This window comes from Heterodontus francisci, chromosome 2 (genome assembly GCF_036365525.1).
Source record: "Heterodontus francisci isolate sHetFra1 chromosome 2, sHetFra1.hap1, whole genome shotgun sequence".
Taxonomy (NCBI): Eukaryota; Metazoa; Chordata; class Chondrichthyes; order Heterodontiformes; family Heterodontidae; genus Heterodontus; species Heterodontus francisci.
Window position 1 is genome coordinate 83504739 of NC_090372.1, and position 15822 is coordinate 83520560.

At 45.1% G+C, this 15822-nt stretch overlaps 1 protein-coding gene across 5 annotated transcripts in view; it reads left to right on the forward strand.

Annotated features, from left to right (window-relative positions):
- Positions 1-15822, forward strand: part of nek10 (NIMA-related kinase 10) — a 485577-nt gene that overhangs the window by 430889 nt on the left and 38866 nt on the right. For 4 of the 5 annotated variants that reach the window (XM_068059792.1, XM_068059810.1, XM_068059805.1 and 1 more), the window contains one exon: positions 1295-1339. The exons of the other annotated variant lie outside the window; for it this stretch is intronic. In XM_068059792.1, coding sequence (XP_067915893.1) covers positions 1295-1339 — 45 coding nt within the window. The remainder of the gene's footprint in view (positions 1-1294; positions 1340-15822) is intronic. 5 annotated transcript variants of the gene reach the window in all.

Here is a 15822-nt window from a genome sequence, read left to right on the forward strand (position 1 = left end):
GCAGTGATGTCCCCTTCTGAAGAGTGTCCCATATCTGAGGATGTCTGCCATCTCAGTGATGCAACTGGACACTTGATCTGATAATGTTAGGGAGAACTGGGGACATTCTGTGAGGTCAGCTCGTTTGCATGCTGATGGTGACAGAGTTGGTGACCTGTCACCCAGGTGCCACTGGCCACTCACCTTTCCAGACCTTATCAGGTCATTGAATCACTTTCTGCACTTTCTGCACTGGACCCACGTCGTTCTAGTGACTCCCCGGCTGCTGACCTCTGTCGCCACCTCCATCCATACCCTCTTTGTTTCTCTGGGCAGATTTCTTCTGGATGGCGGGAGCAAAGCATCTTTCCTGTTGGACACTGCATCTGTTAAAGCCTCAAGGGAGGCATCTGAAAATCGTGGTGCCGCCTGCAGACGCCTGCGCATGTCAGCACTGGCCCTCTGAGGTCTCTGCTGCTCTATTGCTTCAGTGAATGGCAAGTCCAGACATCGAAGAGCCCTCCATTACTGGGTCCCACCTTCAGGCCACTCCCGTCACCACTGATTGGGTGCCAAACCCACCCCTCGGCCAATTCGATCCTTTGCATTTCAAAATAGCATTGTGTCAGCAATGCTGACACAGCACAGGGTCAGAACCTGAAAATGTTTTGAGCATCAGGTTCTTGACCCCAGAACAAAAATTCAGCTCCATTAGTCAGATCCTGCCAATTAGAGTACCCATTATCCCAACTCTCTGTCTCCTGTCGCTCAGCCAATTACCTAGCCAGGTCAATAATTTGCCTTCATTTCCACCTTAGTAAAAGGTCTTTTAAAAATAAATCTTGTAGAAGTTACAATGATAAGATAAAGAACAGTTACATCTTAAATCCAACTTGTGGAAAATACAAAAATAGAGGAAAATACTGCGGATGCTGGAACTTTGAAATGAGAACAGAAAGTGCCGGAAATGCCCAGCAGGTTTGGCAGCATCTGTGGGGAGAGAAACAGTTAATGTTTCAGAACTTCAGGGTTCTGATGAAGGGTCACAGACCTGAAACGTTAACTCTGTTTCTCTCTACACAGATGCTGCCAGATTTGCTGAGTATTTCTGGCACTTTCTGTTCTCATATCACAGTGGAAAATCCATTCGATGTTTCTTATAATATTCATTATAAGCTTTGCTATGGCATAGAAGCTTTCTGCTGTTACATTATTTCCTGTGTAGTTGCAGGTCACACTGTTTTGTAAGAGTAGTGTTATTTTCTGTAATTGTGTTTTGGTACTATGTGCTGTAATTATATTTATATACATTTAGAAATGCTTGGATTAATCAAGGACAGCCAGCGTGGATTTAGTAAAGGTAAGTTGTGTTTCTAGATTTAATGGATTTTTTTGAGGAACTGACCAATGGAATAGAGAAAGGGATTGCAGTAGATTGTATACATAAATTTTCCAAAGGCTTCTTCGAAAAATTCAGGCATTTGGTGTAAGAGGAAAGGTTGTAGCATGGATAGAAAGTTAGTTGATGGGTAAAGAGGTAGGGCTGTTGCTTGGACTGGAGAAGAGTTAAGAGTGGTGCCTCACAGGAGTCAGTACTGAGTCCAGTTTTGTTCCTGGTATTTATAGATAATTTGGACTTGGTTATAAGGAAGAAAATCTGGATATTTGCTGGTGATATAAAAGTGGCAATTAGGGAGATTGACTATAAAAAATAACTTCAAGAAGACATAGACGGGTTACCAGAATGGGCAGACAGGCAGCAGATGCAATTTATTGTGGATAAATTTGAGGTTTGGGAGAAAAAACAAGGAATTGGAGGAATGCACTTATAGAAAGGCACTAAAGTATGTAAATGAACAGAGATACCTAGGGGTTCAAACACATGATTCTCTCAAAATAGGTAAATAAAGCCTTTAAAAGGCCAATCAAATTTTGGGTTTTATAAAGAGAAATGGGCTAAAGAAATAATGATGAATTTTTGCAAAACATTTGTTAGGTTACAGTTAGATTTTCATGTGCAGTTTATGTAGAGAGTATGTCTGCAAAGGTTCAATAGGATGATGCCAGGAATGGGAAACATGGTTTTGAGGAGAGACTTGAGATACTGGGACTATTTCACTGGAGCAGAAAAGACTAAGAGATGATTTACTAGAGGTATTTAAAATTATGAACAGTTTTGATGAATAAGGAAAGACTATTTCTTTTAGCTAAGAAGTCATTGGCATAAAAATGCAGCACACCCATTTTTGCTGGGGATGCAGGGCATAATCCCTGGGTTTAAATGATGAGACCCGTGGTGCTCCCCAAACTGGACCTCAGGCCTTATTTCCATTGTGCCACTGAGGTGCAATGACCTCACCAGCGAAGGGTGAATGAAGATCAGGCCACTGCTGGTATTGTACCGGACCCTAGGTAAGTGAGGACCAAGTCAAAGTGGAGAGGAGGAGAGATATTGGAGGCTAGGTCGGGGCAGGTATCGAGGGCTGGGTTGGGGGATCGAGGGCTGGGTGAGGGGTATCGAGGGACGTGTCGGGGGATCAGCAGCCATGGGGGAAAGCGATTGGAAACTGGGTCTGGGGGAATAGCAGAAGCCCATGTTTCTTAATTTCCTGCTCCTCCTCCTCTCCAAGTTTAAATAAATATATTTCAAAAGCATATCTTGTTGGATGCAGCCTAACAAGCAGTCCCAAGGTCTGGCTTTCCTGAGCGCCGCTATCTCAGAGCAAACCAATCTTGCAGTGGAGAACTCAAACAACTCGTAGGCCCCTTTTTGCATATACAAAGGATCTAATGCCTGTTTCAGGTGTGTGCTCTGCAAAACAATTTTTTTTCCTTTGTCAATATGGTGGGCAACACACTTTGAGAATGAAATGTTAGTGTGCTTCCTGCTCGTCATATTGGCAACTTTGCAGGCCTGAAAAACAGGTGCTGCAAGGCCGAATTTATAGATCATTAACAAGAGGTCATCAACTTAAAATTATCTTTTGATTGTGAGGAGAGAGGTTAGGAAAAATTGCTCCTCACAGAGGATTGTTGGAGCATGAAATATTTTGTCACGGGAAATAGCTGAGGTAGAGACCATTGTATTTTCTGAGAGAAAATTGGATACATATTTGAAGCAGAGAAAGATATGGCTAAGGAGAGAAAGCATGGCAGAGATTAACTTGGATTGCTCTGGCAAAGAATCGGCACAGACACAATGGCCAAATAGCCTCCATCGGTGTTATAAACGTCTATGGTTCAATGTCCAATGTCAGCATTTGCCATGTGACTGGTGAGTAGTGGATAATGATAAGGGAGGGAGAAAAGGATAAACAGGCAATTATAGACCGTCAGTCTAACATCAATTATGGGCAAATGCTTAGAATTCATAGCTTGGAATAAAATTAATGAGCATTTAGAAATGCTATGGATCAATTTCCAATGTAATTGCAGGCTCTAGTCATTGAGGAGTGCTATGGAATAGTTGCTTATCATGATGTAGTTGCAGACTCTGGCTACTAAATGATGATGTGGAGCCAGTTTTTTATATCTATATCCAATTTGGCACCTATTTCCTCCTGCCAAAGTTTGGGAGTTTTCCCCAATTTATTGCGTGTTTAAAACCTGATTTCCAGGTAAATGAGGCACCTGTAAATTACTTGCTTATTTGTGGCTTCCTCATGTTAGTATCAACCTGGTTTTGTACTGCAGCCTATCTAAATCCGAGCTTTACTTCATGATATAGTGGCCCTATCTGCTATCCATACCCTCACACCTACCACCTTAGGCCTTGCAATCTATTAATTGGCCAGTACCCACTGTTTCATTAATTTATTAATTCTCTAATTCCTGCTTTACTATTAATTTATCAGTTTGCAGCTGACTTTAGCTCTATTTATCTATATGTCAAAAATCTTGTTTATCATGCACGCTTTCTGTGGAAACTTAATCTTGCATTCATATGTTGCACTTTTTGAATCATATTTTACTGCAGTGTCAGCCGGGGCTTAGTTGGTAGCACTCTCACCTCTGAGTTAGTAGGTTCTGGTTTCAAGTCCCACTTTAGGACCTGACCACAAAAATCAAGGTTGCCATACCAGTGTGGTACTGAGAGAGTGCTGCATTGCCGTCATTTGGATGAGATGTTAAACTGATGCCCCGTCTGCTTTGTCAGGTGGATGTAAAAGACCCCATGACACCATTTTAAAGAAGAGCAGGGGAGTTTTCATGTGTGCCCTGGCCAGTATTTATCCCTCAATCAACATCACAAAAAAAACAGATTATCTGGTCATTATCACATTGCTGTTTGTGGGAGCTTGCTGTGTGCATATTGGCTGCTGCGTTTCCTAAATTACAACAGTGACTACACTTCAAAAGTACTTCATTGGCTGTAAAGTTGTCATGAAAGGTGCTATGTAAATGCAAGTCTTTCTTTCATGCCACCATTTATAGAGTCATGGGGGCTGTTGGAACATGTGAGGTGAATAAACAAAATTACTTTAGGTAATTCTTTAGTATTAAACAGATGGGTTAATAAAGGGTTAACAGAATCATGGAAATAAGCTGTGGGTAGTTTTGTGAAAGATGAATGCTAGCCACCGGCAAGAATTTGGAATAGAGCTGAGCTAACTGTGTATAGGAACCAAGTAACTTTATTTAGAATGTTGTAAATAGGAGACGGGGGGCTGGTATTTCTGCAAAAGGCTGGGATAATGTGTATTTCACAGGGACCATTAACTATCAAGACAACATTACATCTCCAGTGTAAAAATATGTTCCTTTGTGTTACAAGTGTTACCTGATTACTGCCCTAATGGTCAAAATAGATGATGTAAGGGGGTCAGAAGATCGAAACCTGCACAAGCAGGGGCATTGTGTAAATGGAATCTCTGTAATTGGGTAGTGGATTTTGAGTGTAAGCCTGTGATTGATTTAGTAAGGCTCAACAGTTTTTGAATTGTCGTAAGGATATGAAAAAGGGGGGTGTGTGTGTGACTGAGATGTACAACTGCTTAGCATTTGTGTATACCTGTGCATCCTATGTAACAACTGTACTCTGATGAACAATCAAGATTGCACTTGAAAATGATGACCTTTCAAAGTCTTCCGTAACTATGCCCCACACATAAAAAAATCAAATCAAGAACAGGAGTTAAATTAGATAGCCCCCAAAAATGGGCACAGGGTTCACAATGCACAATTAACCTGTGCCCGTTGATTGCAATGCAAACAATACACCAACTTTGTGCTGGCTGCTCATTTGAATGATCGCTGCATCCAGCGAGCACTAACCGCACTGTTCATTGACTGGACGCAGCATCAGGGAGCCAGCATCCTAGCACTGCTTACAGTTGGCCTGCAACTCTTAAAAGGGAGATTCATTGTGGCTAGTTCAGGTGCTGACAATCGTGGGTGAAGAGAATCTGACCTGGGAAAGATTGAAGAATAGCACAACAGGGGAGAGAGCGGACTGCAAGATTTTTAAACGCTGTATTGGAGGTCTTGGTGGAGGCGATGGTAAGGAGGAAAGGTGTCCTATATGTGCGGGACAGGGGGGTGGTGAAGGATCTCCGGACACATGGTCAAAAGGCATTGGGAGCAAATAGCTGTTAAAGTCAATGCCAGGAGTCAAGTTCCGAGGACCTGAATGCAATGCCGCGAGATGTTCAGTGAGCTCACACAGTGGTCAATGTCAATGAATGCATCTTCTAATGCCATATCCCACCAACTGAACCCCTGGCCTCAGATACTGCTCCATTCATAACATCCTGATCACTCATCTACCAACAATATCTATCAATCTGGCCTCATGCCTAACATTCATTTGCTTCGCCTCACCCTCATACACTTAGCACTACTGCAACCCTCATACCCACATCCCACAGCTTGCAAATGCTGCCAGCTATTCAGTCATGACAGCCATGTCAGCCAAACAGATTGCGTGACATTCACTGACAAACTTCCCTCCCTCTTGCAGGACAAGGCTGTGCACAAACAGTGTCAGCAGGAGCTAAACGGAGGGGGACCAGAGCGCCTGCATATCCTAACCCCCACGGTGGAGATGGTGCTAGCCATTATTGGCCAGAAGCAGGTCTGAAACCATTGAAGATGACAATATCCTTGTACCTAATTCTCCTTCACACGTACCACGTCCACCTCATTCTACCCTCTATTCTGATTCACAAGCTGTAGGGGATGTAAGCATGCATCTCTTACTTCCCTCTCAACTCCATAACGCCACCTTACCCTTGTGCATTTTTCCTTTTTTTAATTCATTCATGGGATGTGAGCAACGCTAGCAAGACCAGCAGTATTAGTCTACTCTCGATGACCAGCAAAGTGATGGAAGGGGTCGTCGACAGTGCTATTAAGTGGCACTTGCTCAGCAATACCCTGCTCAGTCATGCTCAGTTTGGGTCCACCAGGGCCACTCAGCTCCTGACCTCATTACAGCCTTGGTCCAAACATGGATTAAAGCTCTAAACTCCAGAGGTGAGGTGAGAGTGACGGCTCTTGACATCAAGGTAGCATTTGACCGAGTATGACATCAAGGAGCCCAAGCAAAACTGGAGTCAGTGGGAATCAGGAGGAAAAATCTCCACTGGTTGGAGTCATACCTAGCACAAAGGAAGATGATTGTGGTTGTTGGAGGTCAATGATCTCAGTCCCAGGATATTACTGCAGGAGTTCCTCAGGGTAGTGTCCGAGGCCCAAACATCTTCAGCTGCTTCATCAATGATTTTCCCTCCATAAAGTCAGAAGTAGAGATGTTCACTAATGATTGCACAATGTTCAGCACCATTCGCGACTCCTCAGATACTGAAGCAGCCTGCGTCCAGATGCAGCAAGACCTGGACAACATCCAGGCTTGGGCTGATAAGTGGCAAGTAACATTCACACCACACATATGCCAGGCAATGACCAACTCAAACAAGAGAGAATCTAACCATCTCCCCTTGATATTCAATGGCATTACCATCACTGAATCCCCCACCATCAACATCCTAAGGGTTACCATTGACCAGAAATTTAACTGGACCAGCCACATAAATACTGTGGCTACAAGAGCAGGACAGAGGCTGGGAATTCTGTGGTGAGTAACTCATCTTCTGACTCCCCAATGCCTATCCATCATCTACAAGGCACAAGTCTTGAAATGATGCAGTCCATATGGTGTAGGTACACCCACAGTGTTGTTAGGAAGGGAGCTTCAGGATCTTGAACCAGTGACAGTAAAGGAACAGCGATATAGTTCCAATTCAGGATAGTGTGTTGCTTGGAGGGGAACATTGCAGGTAATGATGTCCCATGCGTCGGCTGCCCTTGTTCTTCCAGGTAGTGAAGGTCGCGGGTTTGGAAAGTGCTGTCGAAGGTCCTTTGGCGAGTTGCTGCAGTACATCTTTTGGATGGTACACACTGCTGCCACTGTGGCTGGTGGTGAAGGGAGTGAATGCTTAAGGTGGTGGATGGGGTGCCAATCAAGTGGGTTGCTTTGTCCTGGATGGCATTGAGCTTCCTGAGTGTCGTTGGAGCTGTACTCATCCAGGCAAGTGGAGAGTATTCCATCACACTCCTGACTTGTGCCTTGTAGATGGTGAACAGGCTTTGAGGAGTCAGGAGTTGTGTTACTTGCCACAGAATTCCCAGCCTCTGACCTACTCTTGCAGCCACAGTATTTATATGGCTGCTCCAGTTAAGTTTCTGGTCACTGGTAACCCCAAAGAATGTTGTTGTTGGGGGATTCAGCGATGGAAATGCCTTTGAACATAAGGAGGAGGTGGTTCGATTCTCTTTTGTTGGAGATGATCGTTACCTGGCACTTTTGTGGCACAAATATTACTTGCCACTTATCAGCCCAAGCCTGAATGTCGTCCAGGTCTTGATGCATGCGGGCACGGACTGCTTCAGTATCTGAGAAATTGTGAGTGTTACTGAACACTGTGCAATCATTAGCAAACATCCCCACTTCTGACCTTATGGTGGAGGAAAGGCCATCGATGAAGGAGCTGATGATGGGCCTCAGGAACTCCTACAGTGATGTCCTGGGGCTGAGATCATTGACCTCCAACAAGCATAACCACCTTCCTTTGTGCTAGCTAAGACTCCAACCAGTGGAGAATTTTGCCCCTGATTCCCATTGACTTCAATTTTATTAGGGCTGCTTCATTCCACACTCAGTCAAATGCTGCCTTGAATTCAGCAGCTCTTCTGTCCATGTTTGGACCAAAGCTGTAATGAGTTCTGGAGCTGAGTGGTCCTGGCAGAACCCAAACTGATCATCAGTGACCAGATTATTGCTGAGTAAATGCCACTTGATAGCACTATCGACAACACCTTCCATCACTTTGCTGATGATTGGAGTAGACTGATGGGGCGTTTATTGACCGGATTGGATTTGTCCTGTTTTTTTATGGACAGGACATACCTAGGCAATTTTCCACATTGCCAGATAGATGCCAGTGTTGTAGCTGTACTTGAACAGCTTGGCTGGGGCGCAGCTAGTTCTGGAGCACAAGTCTTCAGTATTGCAGCCGGGATGTTGTCGGGGCCCATAGCCTTTGCAGTATCCAATGTGTTCAGCTGTTTCTTGATATTACATGGAGTGAATCAAATTGGCTGTAAGACTGGCACATATGATGCTGGGGACCTCAGAAGGAGGCAGAGCTGAATCATCCACTCGGCACTTCTGGCTGAAGATGGTTGCATACGCTTCAGTCTTGTCTTTTGCACTGACATGCTGGGCTTCCCAACATTGAGGATGGTGATGTTTTTGGAGCCTCGTCCTCCTCCTCCAATTAGTTGTTTAATTGTCTACCACCATTCACAACTGGATGTGGCTGGCTGACAGAGCTTTGATCTGATCTGTTGGTTTTGGGATCACTTAGCTCTGTCTATCACATGTTGCTTCAGCTGTTTAGCATGCATGTAGTCCTGCATTGTAGCCTCACCAGGTTGTCACCTCATGGTTGGGTATGTCTGGTGCTGCTCCTGGCATGCTCTCCTGCACTCCTGATTGAACTAAGGTTGATTGCCTGGCATTATGATAATGGTAGAGTAAGGGATATGCCGGGCCAAGAGGCTTCCAATTGTAGTTGAATAGAGCTCTGCTGCTGCTGATGGCCCACAGTGAACGTAAGAAAAAGAAACAGGAGTAGGTCATTCAGCCCTTTGAGCCTGCTCCGCCATTCAATGAGATCATGGCTGATCTTCTACTTCAACACCATTTTCCTGCACTATCCCTGTATCCCTTGATGTTCTTAATATGTGGAAATCTATCGATCTCTTTGTACATCTTGATTTATTACCTGGGATATAAATGCTCTCCTTTGGATAAATACGTGCAGTCTTCATCCAATTGTGCTAGACCCATCCCCCACCACCCCACAGCCTCAATGTCAGACCATTTAACCCCCAATGAGAGTCTGTCCAAGTCAGTTGTTATCTCATTCCTTGTAAGTCACTGATAGATTCCACTACTTAATATGTTTGCCTCATGGATACCCAGTTTTGAGCTGCTAGTTTTGTTCTGAATCTATCCCATTTAACACGATGGTAGTGTCATATGACATAATGGAGGGTATCCTCAGTGTGAAGATGGGACTTCATCTCCACAAGGACTGTGCGGTGGTCCTCCTACCAATACTGTCATGGACAGATGAGGTCAAGTAGGTTTTCCCTCTTGTTGATTTTCTCACCACCTGCCAGAGGCCCAGTGTGGCAGATATGTTCCTCTGGACCCAGCCAGCTCAGTAAGTAGTGGTGTTACCAAGCCACTCTTGGTGATGAACATTGAAATCTCCCACCCAGAGTACATTCTGTGCCCTTGCTATCCTCAGTGCTTCTTCCAAGTGGTGTTCAACATGGAGGAATACTGATGTTGAGAGAGGACATTTGGTGGTAATCAGCAGGAGGTTTCCTTGCCCATGTTTGTCTTGATGCCATGAGACTTCATGGGGTCCAGATTCAATGTTGAGGACTCCCAGGGCCACTCCCTCCTGACTGTATACCAGTGTGCCACCACCTCTGGTGGGTCTGTCCTGCTGGTGGGACAGATCATACCCAGGAATGGTGATGGATGCGTCTGGGACACTGTTTGTAAGGTATGATTCTGTATGACTATGACTATATCAGGCTGTTGCTTGATTAGCCTGTGGGACAGCTCTCCCAATTTTGGCACAAGTCACTTGGTGTTCGTGAGGAAGACTTTGTAGGGTCGATTGGGCTGGGTGTGCCTTGTTAATGGCTGTGAGTATTAAATCAAGTGATGGTGTTTTGTCTTCATCATCACTCTCTACTTGGTGTTCCTCCACTGCCCATATCATAGAGTATAGATGAGAGGCAGATGGTGAGACACTGGGCACAAATGGGCTGCAGCCAGGACAGGGGGCAAGGGCAGCGCAGGTGCCAGCTTTCAGAGGTGAAGTTATATACGGATTCTGCTACAGAGTGCTTAGATGGGGCAGTCTGCAGAAGAATACTGATAACTGTGCACAATTGAATGCTTGTTTTATTGGGAAGCCTGCCAGAAAGCCTGTGTTCAATGTCAAGGAGCATAGAGGAGTCCAACACTAGTTTGGCACAGGTCTTTTTGTAGAACTTGGAGCCCATCTTTTCCTGGATGGAATTGGTAGCAAATTCCCTTTGCACACTGTGGATCCAACCATGATGCTGTGTCTGATAGCCATGCTGCAGCTTCCATTGCAGCACACACAGCTGCCACCCAAAGTCTGAGTTTTGCAGTGGAAGCTCAGACTACTGTCATGCAAGCTCAGAATGCTGGCTTCATGGCTGTAGATTACAGTGTTCAAAGGGACATGCAGATTACTAGGACTAGGATTACTAGGATTACTGTCCACTTTCAGGAAGACAGCATTCACCCTTCTACTCTGCTACTACACTTGCTGTTGCCTGTCAGCCAGCCAGCCTGGACTGCTGCTGCCCATGCCAAGATAGTGCAATCTGCAGCTGGGCCTTCTAGCCCCAGAACTGCTTGAGGTTATCCTCCAGGGCTATCTGCAGCCTCCTCTACTGAAAGTCAGCAGCCTTACACCAGCTGTAGTGCTGTCATTGTAGTATCACTAGGGTAGGCAAAGACACATGGAAGAATGGCACTTAGGGAATGCACAAGGGTGATTAGTTGACCTTTGCATACAATAGGGCATGATTTAATTTATAAATTTGGTTTGGAATGTTTATTTTGTGGCTTTGTTTTAGCATGGTGGCCAAGGGGACGCTATGAAGGTCAGTGACAGAGGGAAGGTAAGGTAGGGGACTGTTGGTGAATGGGGAATTGGAGTTGTGGTAATGGTATCGCGCTCAGTTGAGTTTTTCACGGACAGCCCAAGGTAAAAGGGGCTGTCCAGGTTTCCTCCTCTCTTTCTTTTCCTCTTCTTCTTCTTTCTCCTCCTGCTCCTCCTCATGGTTCCGGCTCCTTAGCTGCTCAGCTGATGGCAAGGGCTGTCCCCTCATGATGGGGAGTTTGTACAGGATGCAGCAGATCACCACAAGTCTTGACACGAGTACTGCAGTGCTCCCATGGAGTAGTCCAGGGACTGGAAGTTTTTTTTCAGTATGCCAATTGTCTGCTCTGTCATCTTCCTGTGGTAGCATGACCTTCATTGTATGCATGCTGCGCACTCATGTGTTGGTTGCACACATGTACATGGGTTGCGCCCAGTAGCCACCCTTTGATTTGTCTTGGTGGCTCAACTGCAGCTGGCACAGCACCTGCTGCAGAATGAAGGCATCATGACTGCTGCTAAGATACCTGGCAATGATCTGCTTGATTAACTGCCTATGTCCACACACCAGCTGGACGTTGAAGGACTGGAATTCCTTTCAGTTTCAGTAGAGGGCAGAGTTGACATGCACTGCCCACAAATTGATGTGTAAACTTAGCAAAGCCTTGTGCTCACTCCACTTGCTTGTTTCTGGCAGGAGAGAAAGAAGTGTTGTTAGCTGTCTTTGAATAGAGAGCCTCAGTAACCTCCCTTATGCAATAGTGGATGGCAGATTGCGAGATGTTGGAAATATCTGCAGCCCCAGCCTGGAAGGAACCAGATGCATAAATGTTCATTGCCTCACCTTCACAGTCACTGGTGATGCAGTCCTTGACCTGCTCTGAGGTTGCAATTGTGGCTGCAGCAGGTGGCAGATTTCAGTGAGGACGTCCTTACTGAAGTGCAAGACACATTTTTCCTTGCTGAGGTTCAGCTAGGGAAATTGCTCCCTGAACATCCTGGGCAGAATGACCTCCTGCTGAGAGCCCTTCTCCCTTCGCCCTTCAGCTTTTTCCAGAAGCTTGCCCTGATCTGTGTCATCTCTGCTCATTCTCCATGTCATGCTGTATTCCAATGTCTATTAGTGCACCCATGTCTGGGAACAACTGGTTTGTGCAGAAGCCTTGAAGTTAGCACCTATTACACCACTCCTTTTAGACTTTTGCAACACGAAACAGCAATAGAAAGCACCAAACATTTGTAGAATCGTAGCAACGACCAGAAGAAATCAACCAGCAACTAACAAGTAAGTAGTTGACGACCCTTTTAAATAGCGTGGGTGGGGGTCCTTCCTGCTGCTGAACATTTGTTCAGCTGTGTGAGTTTAAGAGAGGGTGTTAGCCAGAGCATTGAGCTCCAAAATGGCTGTGCTGGCATCAAGTCAACATTGCACACTGATTGACATCCTGATCTGCCTGCTCTGTGTACTTTCAGCGGATGTTCACTGTGCATGTGTGCTATTACCTGCACCAATATAGCGTCCAGCCCGGTTTACCTCACACATGTGCGCATACACCACAGACAGCATTTTGGAGCTCGAAGGGCATTCATAGCATCCAAAAAACAAAAGCTAATGAACCCAAATTCTTGTCTACAGCATCCTATCATTCGATGGGATGATACAGCACAGGTGGAGGCCATTCGACCCATTGTGCCTATGCCGGATCTTTGGTAGAGCTATCCAATTAATCCTAAACTGCTTCTTATTCCTCAATAGCTTGTACTTTTTTCCCTTCGAGCAATTATCTAAGTTCCTTTTGGAAGTTACTATTGAATCTGCTACCACCACCCATTCAAACAGTGCATTCGAGATCTTAACAGTCGAGATTACTGTGTAAAAAAATGTTTTCTCATGTCGCTTGTGATTCCATTGTTATCACCTTAAATCTGTGCCCTCTGGTTATCAACCCTTATGCCACTGGAATCAGTTCCTTGTTCTTGTTATTTACTCTACCAAAACAGTTCATGATTTTGAACACCTCTCTTAAATCTCCTCTTAACCTTCTCTGCTCTAAGGAGAACAAACCCAACTTTTCTAGTTGGTCCACATAACTGATGTCTTTCATCCCTAGTGTCATTCTAGTAAATCTCTTCTGCACCCTCTTTAAGGCCTTGATATCCTTCCTAAAGCCTGGTACCCAAAATTGAACATAATACTTCAGCTGAGGCCCAACCAGTGTTTTAAAAAGATTTAGTATAACTTCCTTGCTTTTGTACTTTTGCTTCTATTAATAAAGGCAAGGATCCAATATGCTTTCATAGAGGGAAACCCTATGTCAACATTTGCTGTCATAGTATCATTTAGAATTTATGATGGAGGAAACATAAGAATCAAAGCAAGGTAGGCAGCTAGAAAACTACCAATCAGAAACTACCAAGAATCTGTGAAAAAAACACACCCTACTGACCAGTTTGGAGAACTTGGAAACTCTGTTACATGATGAAATTTTATTTTTGTTTATTGCATTTTATATTTATGAAAGACTATATAAATCAGGAAGCAGACTATTAATGCATTAAGCCTTTTACGCCAGGAAAGTAAAAACAAGAAACATTTGCTAATGGGAAAGCAGTGGGAGGGTGCTTGGCTGTGCAGAAGTGACTCCAGATAGGTTGGCAGAGGAGACATGCAAGCACATGCTGCAGGGAATAGGAGCCCATTGTGTCCCACCTCCCCCAAAAGGCTTCTAAGCTCTGCCTCCTCTATGATGCCTCCAGCGCCCCCTCCCCCCCACAACAACCCCCACACAATAGGCTGGAATTCAGCTGACCAGTAGGAGCAGGATTGGAGGCGTGGGGCTGAAAAGTTGGGAGGGGAGGCACTCGCCCGGAAACCTGACGTCATGATGTCAGTTCCGGATTTTGTCAGTGGTGGGAAAATTCCAATGCGTTGTTGCCACTACGACGCGGGAGGACTGCAATTATAATTGTTGGAAAGGTATTTACCATGTATCTGCATAGGCCTGAATCAGATTTAATGGGGTTTTCCTATTTATTGAAAGGCGCATGGGGATCATGTGACTTCAGATCTCCAGCCGTTTAAAGGTGACAGTACCAAGGCAATGAAAGTGACCTCCATTTATTTAAACGTTCACAATACCCAATAACAACAGCAAGTTACACATACCCGTGAAATCCATCTATGTACTCTTCTTCATATACTTCTCTGTGCTTCTACAGTGTTCTCCCCCTGCACTGGCAGCTGAGGTGAAGGGAAGCTACTGCGCTGCCCCGTGGCCTAGGATGACTTTGACTGACATCCTCTAGCTGCCTGAGGCCTGGAAGGCCCCAGCTGGCTGAGGGTTTGGTGCACAGGTGCAACAGCCTCCTCAGTCATCGCAGCTACTGGCACTGGGATCACTGGTGGAGGGGCTGAGCAGCTGCTGTCCACACTCAGAGCACCCTGAGGGAAGTCCCCAGATGTGGCGATCAGCCTCTCCATCTTCCTTTAACTCCCTACTGACCATAGATGGAGGAGGACCTGAAACCAGGTGCCTCATCCCCCTCTCGCCTTGTCACTGATGAGTTCTCCAGGAGGGTCGCCAGCCTCTCAATGGAGGAAGCCATGCGCTCGCAAGCCTGAGACATGGCAGCATTCATGGCATGGATGGAGTCCTCCATCGTCAGCGCATGACTGTGCATTGCCTCTGGCAGCTTCGCCAGATATTCCCTTACCTCTCTGCAACTCCAGTATGTTCTTTTAATCACTTCTTTCCTTTGTTCATCATCAGCTGTGGGGGTCAGCATAGGACAGGCCTCCCACAGTCCTCCGACTGTCAATGGCCTTGCCAGTCGAGGCCTCTGTTAGCTGCTCGGACGTACGTGCTTTCAACCGCTTGTGATCCTCCATCTAAGCCCGAGCGCATACCCACCAAGGTGAGAGTATCTGTGCTCGTGGCTCTGTAAGATTTAGCATCTTACTTACAGTTTGTTCCCGGACCAGACAATAAGAATTCAGACAAGGCGGCATGTGATGTGGTGATATCAGGATGATTTATTAAGACAAAAAGCAATACTTAACAAATCCAAGGCAGTCGGTATCCTAGTTCGGGTGGCCTTTACTTTCCACCAGCTTGAGTGGCACAGTTGGCTCATGACTCCTCTTCTCTTGTCTCTCCCTTTGTCATTTTCAAATCTGTGCGCCGAACCTCTCCGGTCTGTTCCTTTATGCTTCGTGACCAATGGCTCCTCCTATGCACATATTGGTTGTTTCACACATATCACTGTTTCAATTGATCCTGCCATTTTGTTTATTAATGCTTCAGTTTATGCACTAATCATGATCACATGTATATGTAAAACAATGTGTCCTTGGTGCACAAACCTTGATGTCTATTAGATTATACATTTCTGGCGAGACTCATCCTGCTTTTCTGTTACATTTTGATCGCAGCTTGTTACATAGTTTTTGATATCTCTTCTTTTCTTTCCCTTTAACTGTTCCTGTTATTAGTCCGCATCACAATGTAATTCCTGTTGACTCAAACTGTATAGACAGCATTTTTTTTCTGTATATTACAGAGCTAAAATTAACTCTTCATTTACCAAAAGCTTATACAAAACATATATATGAAAGTAGATA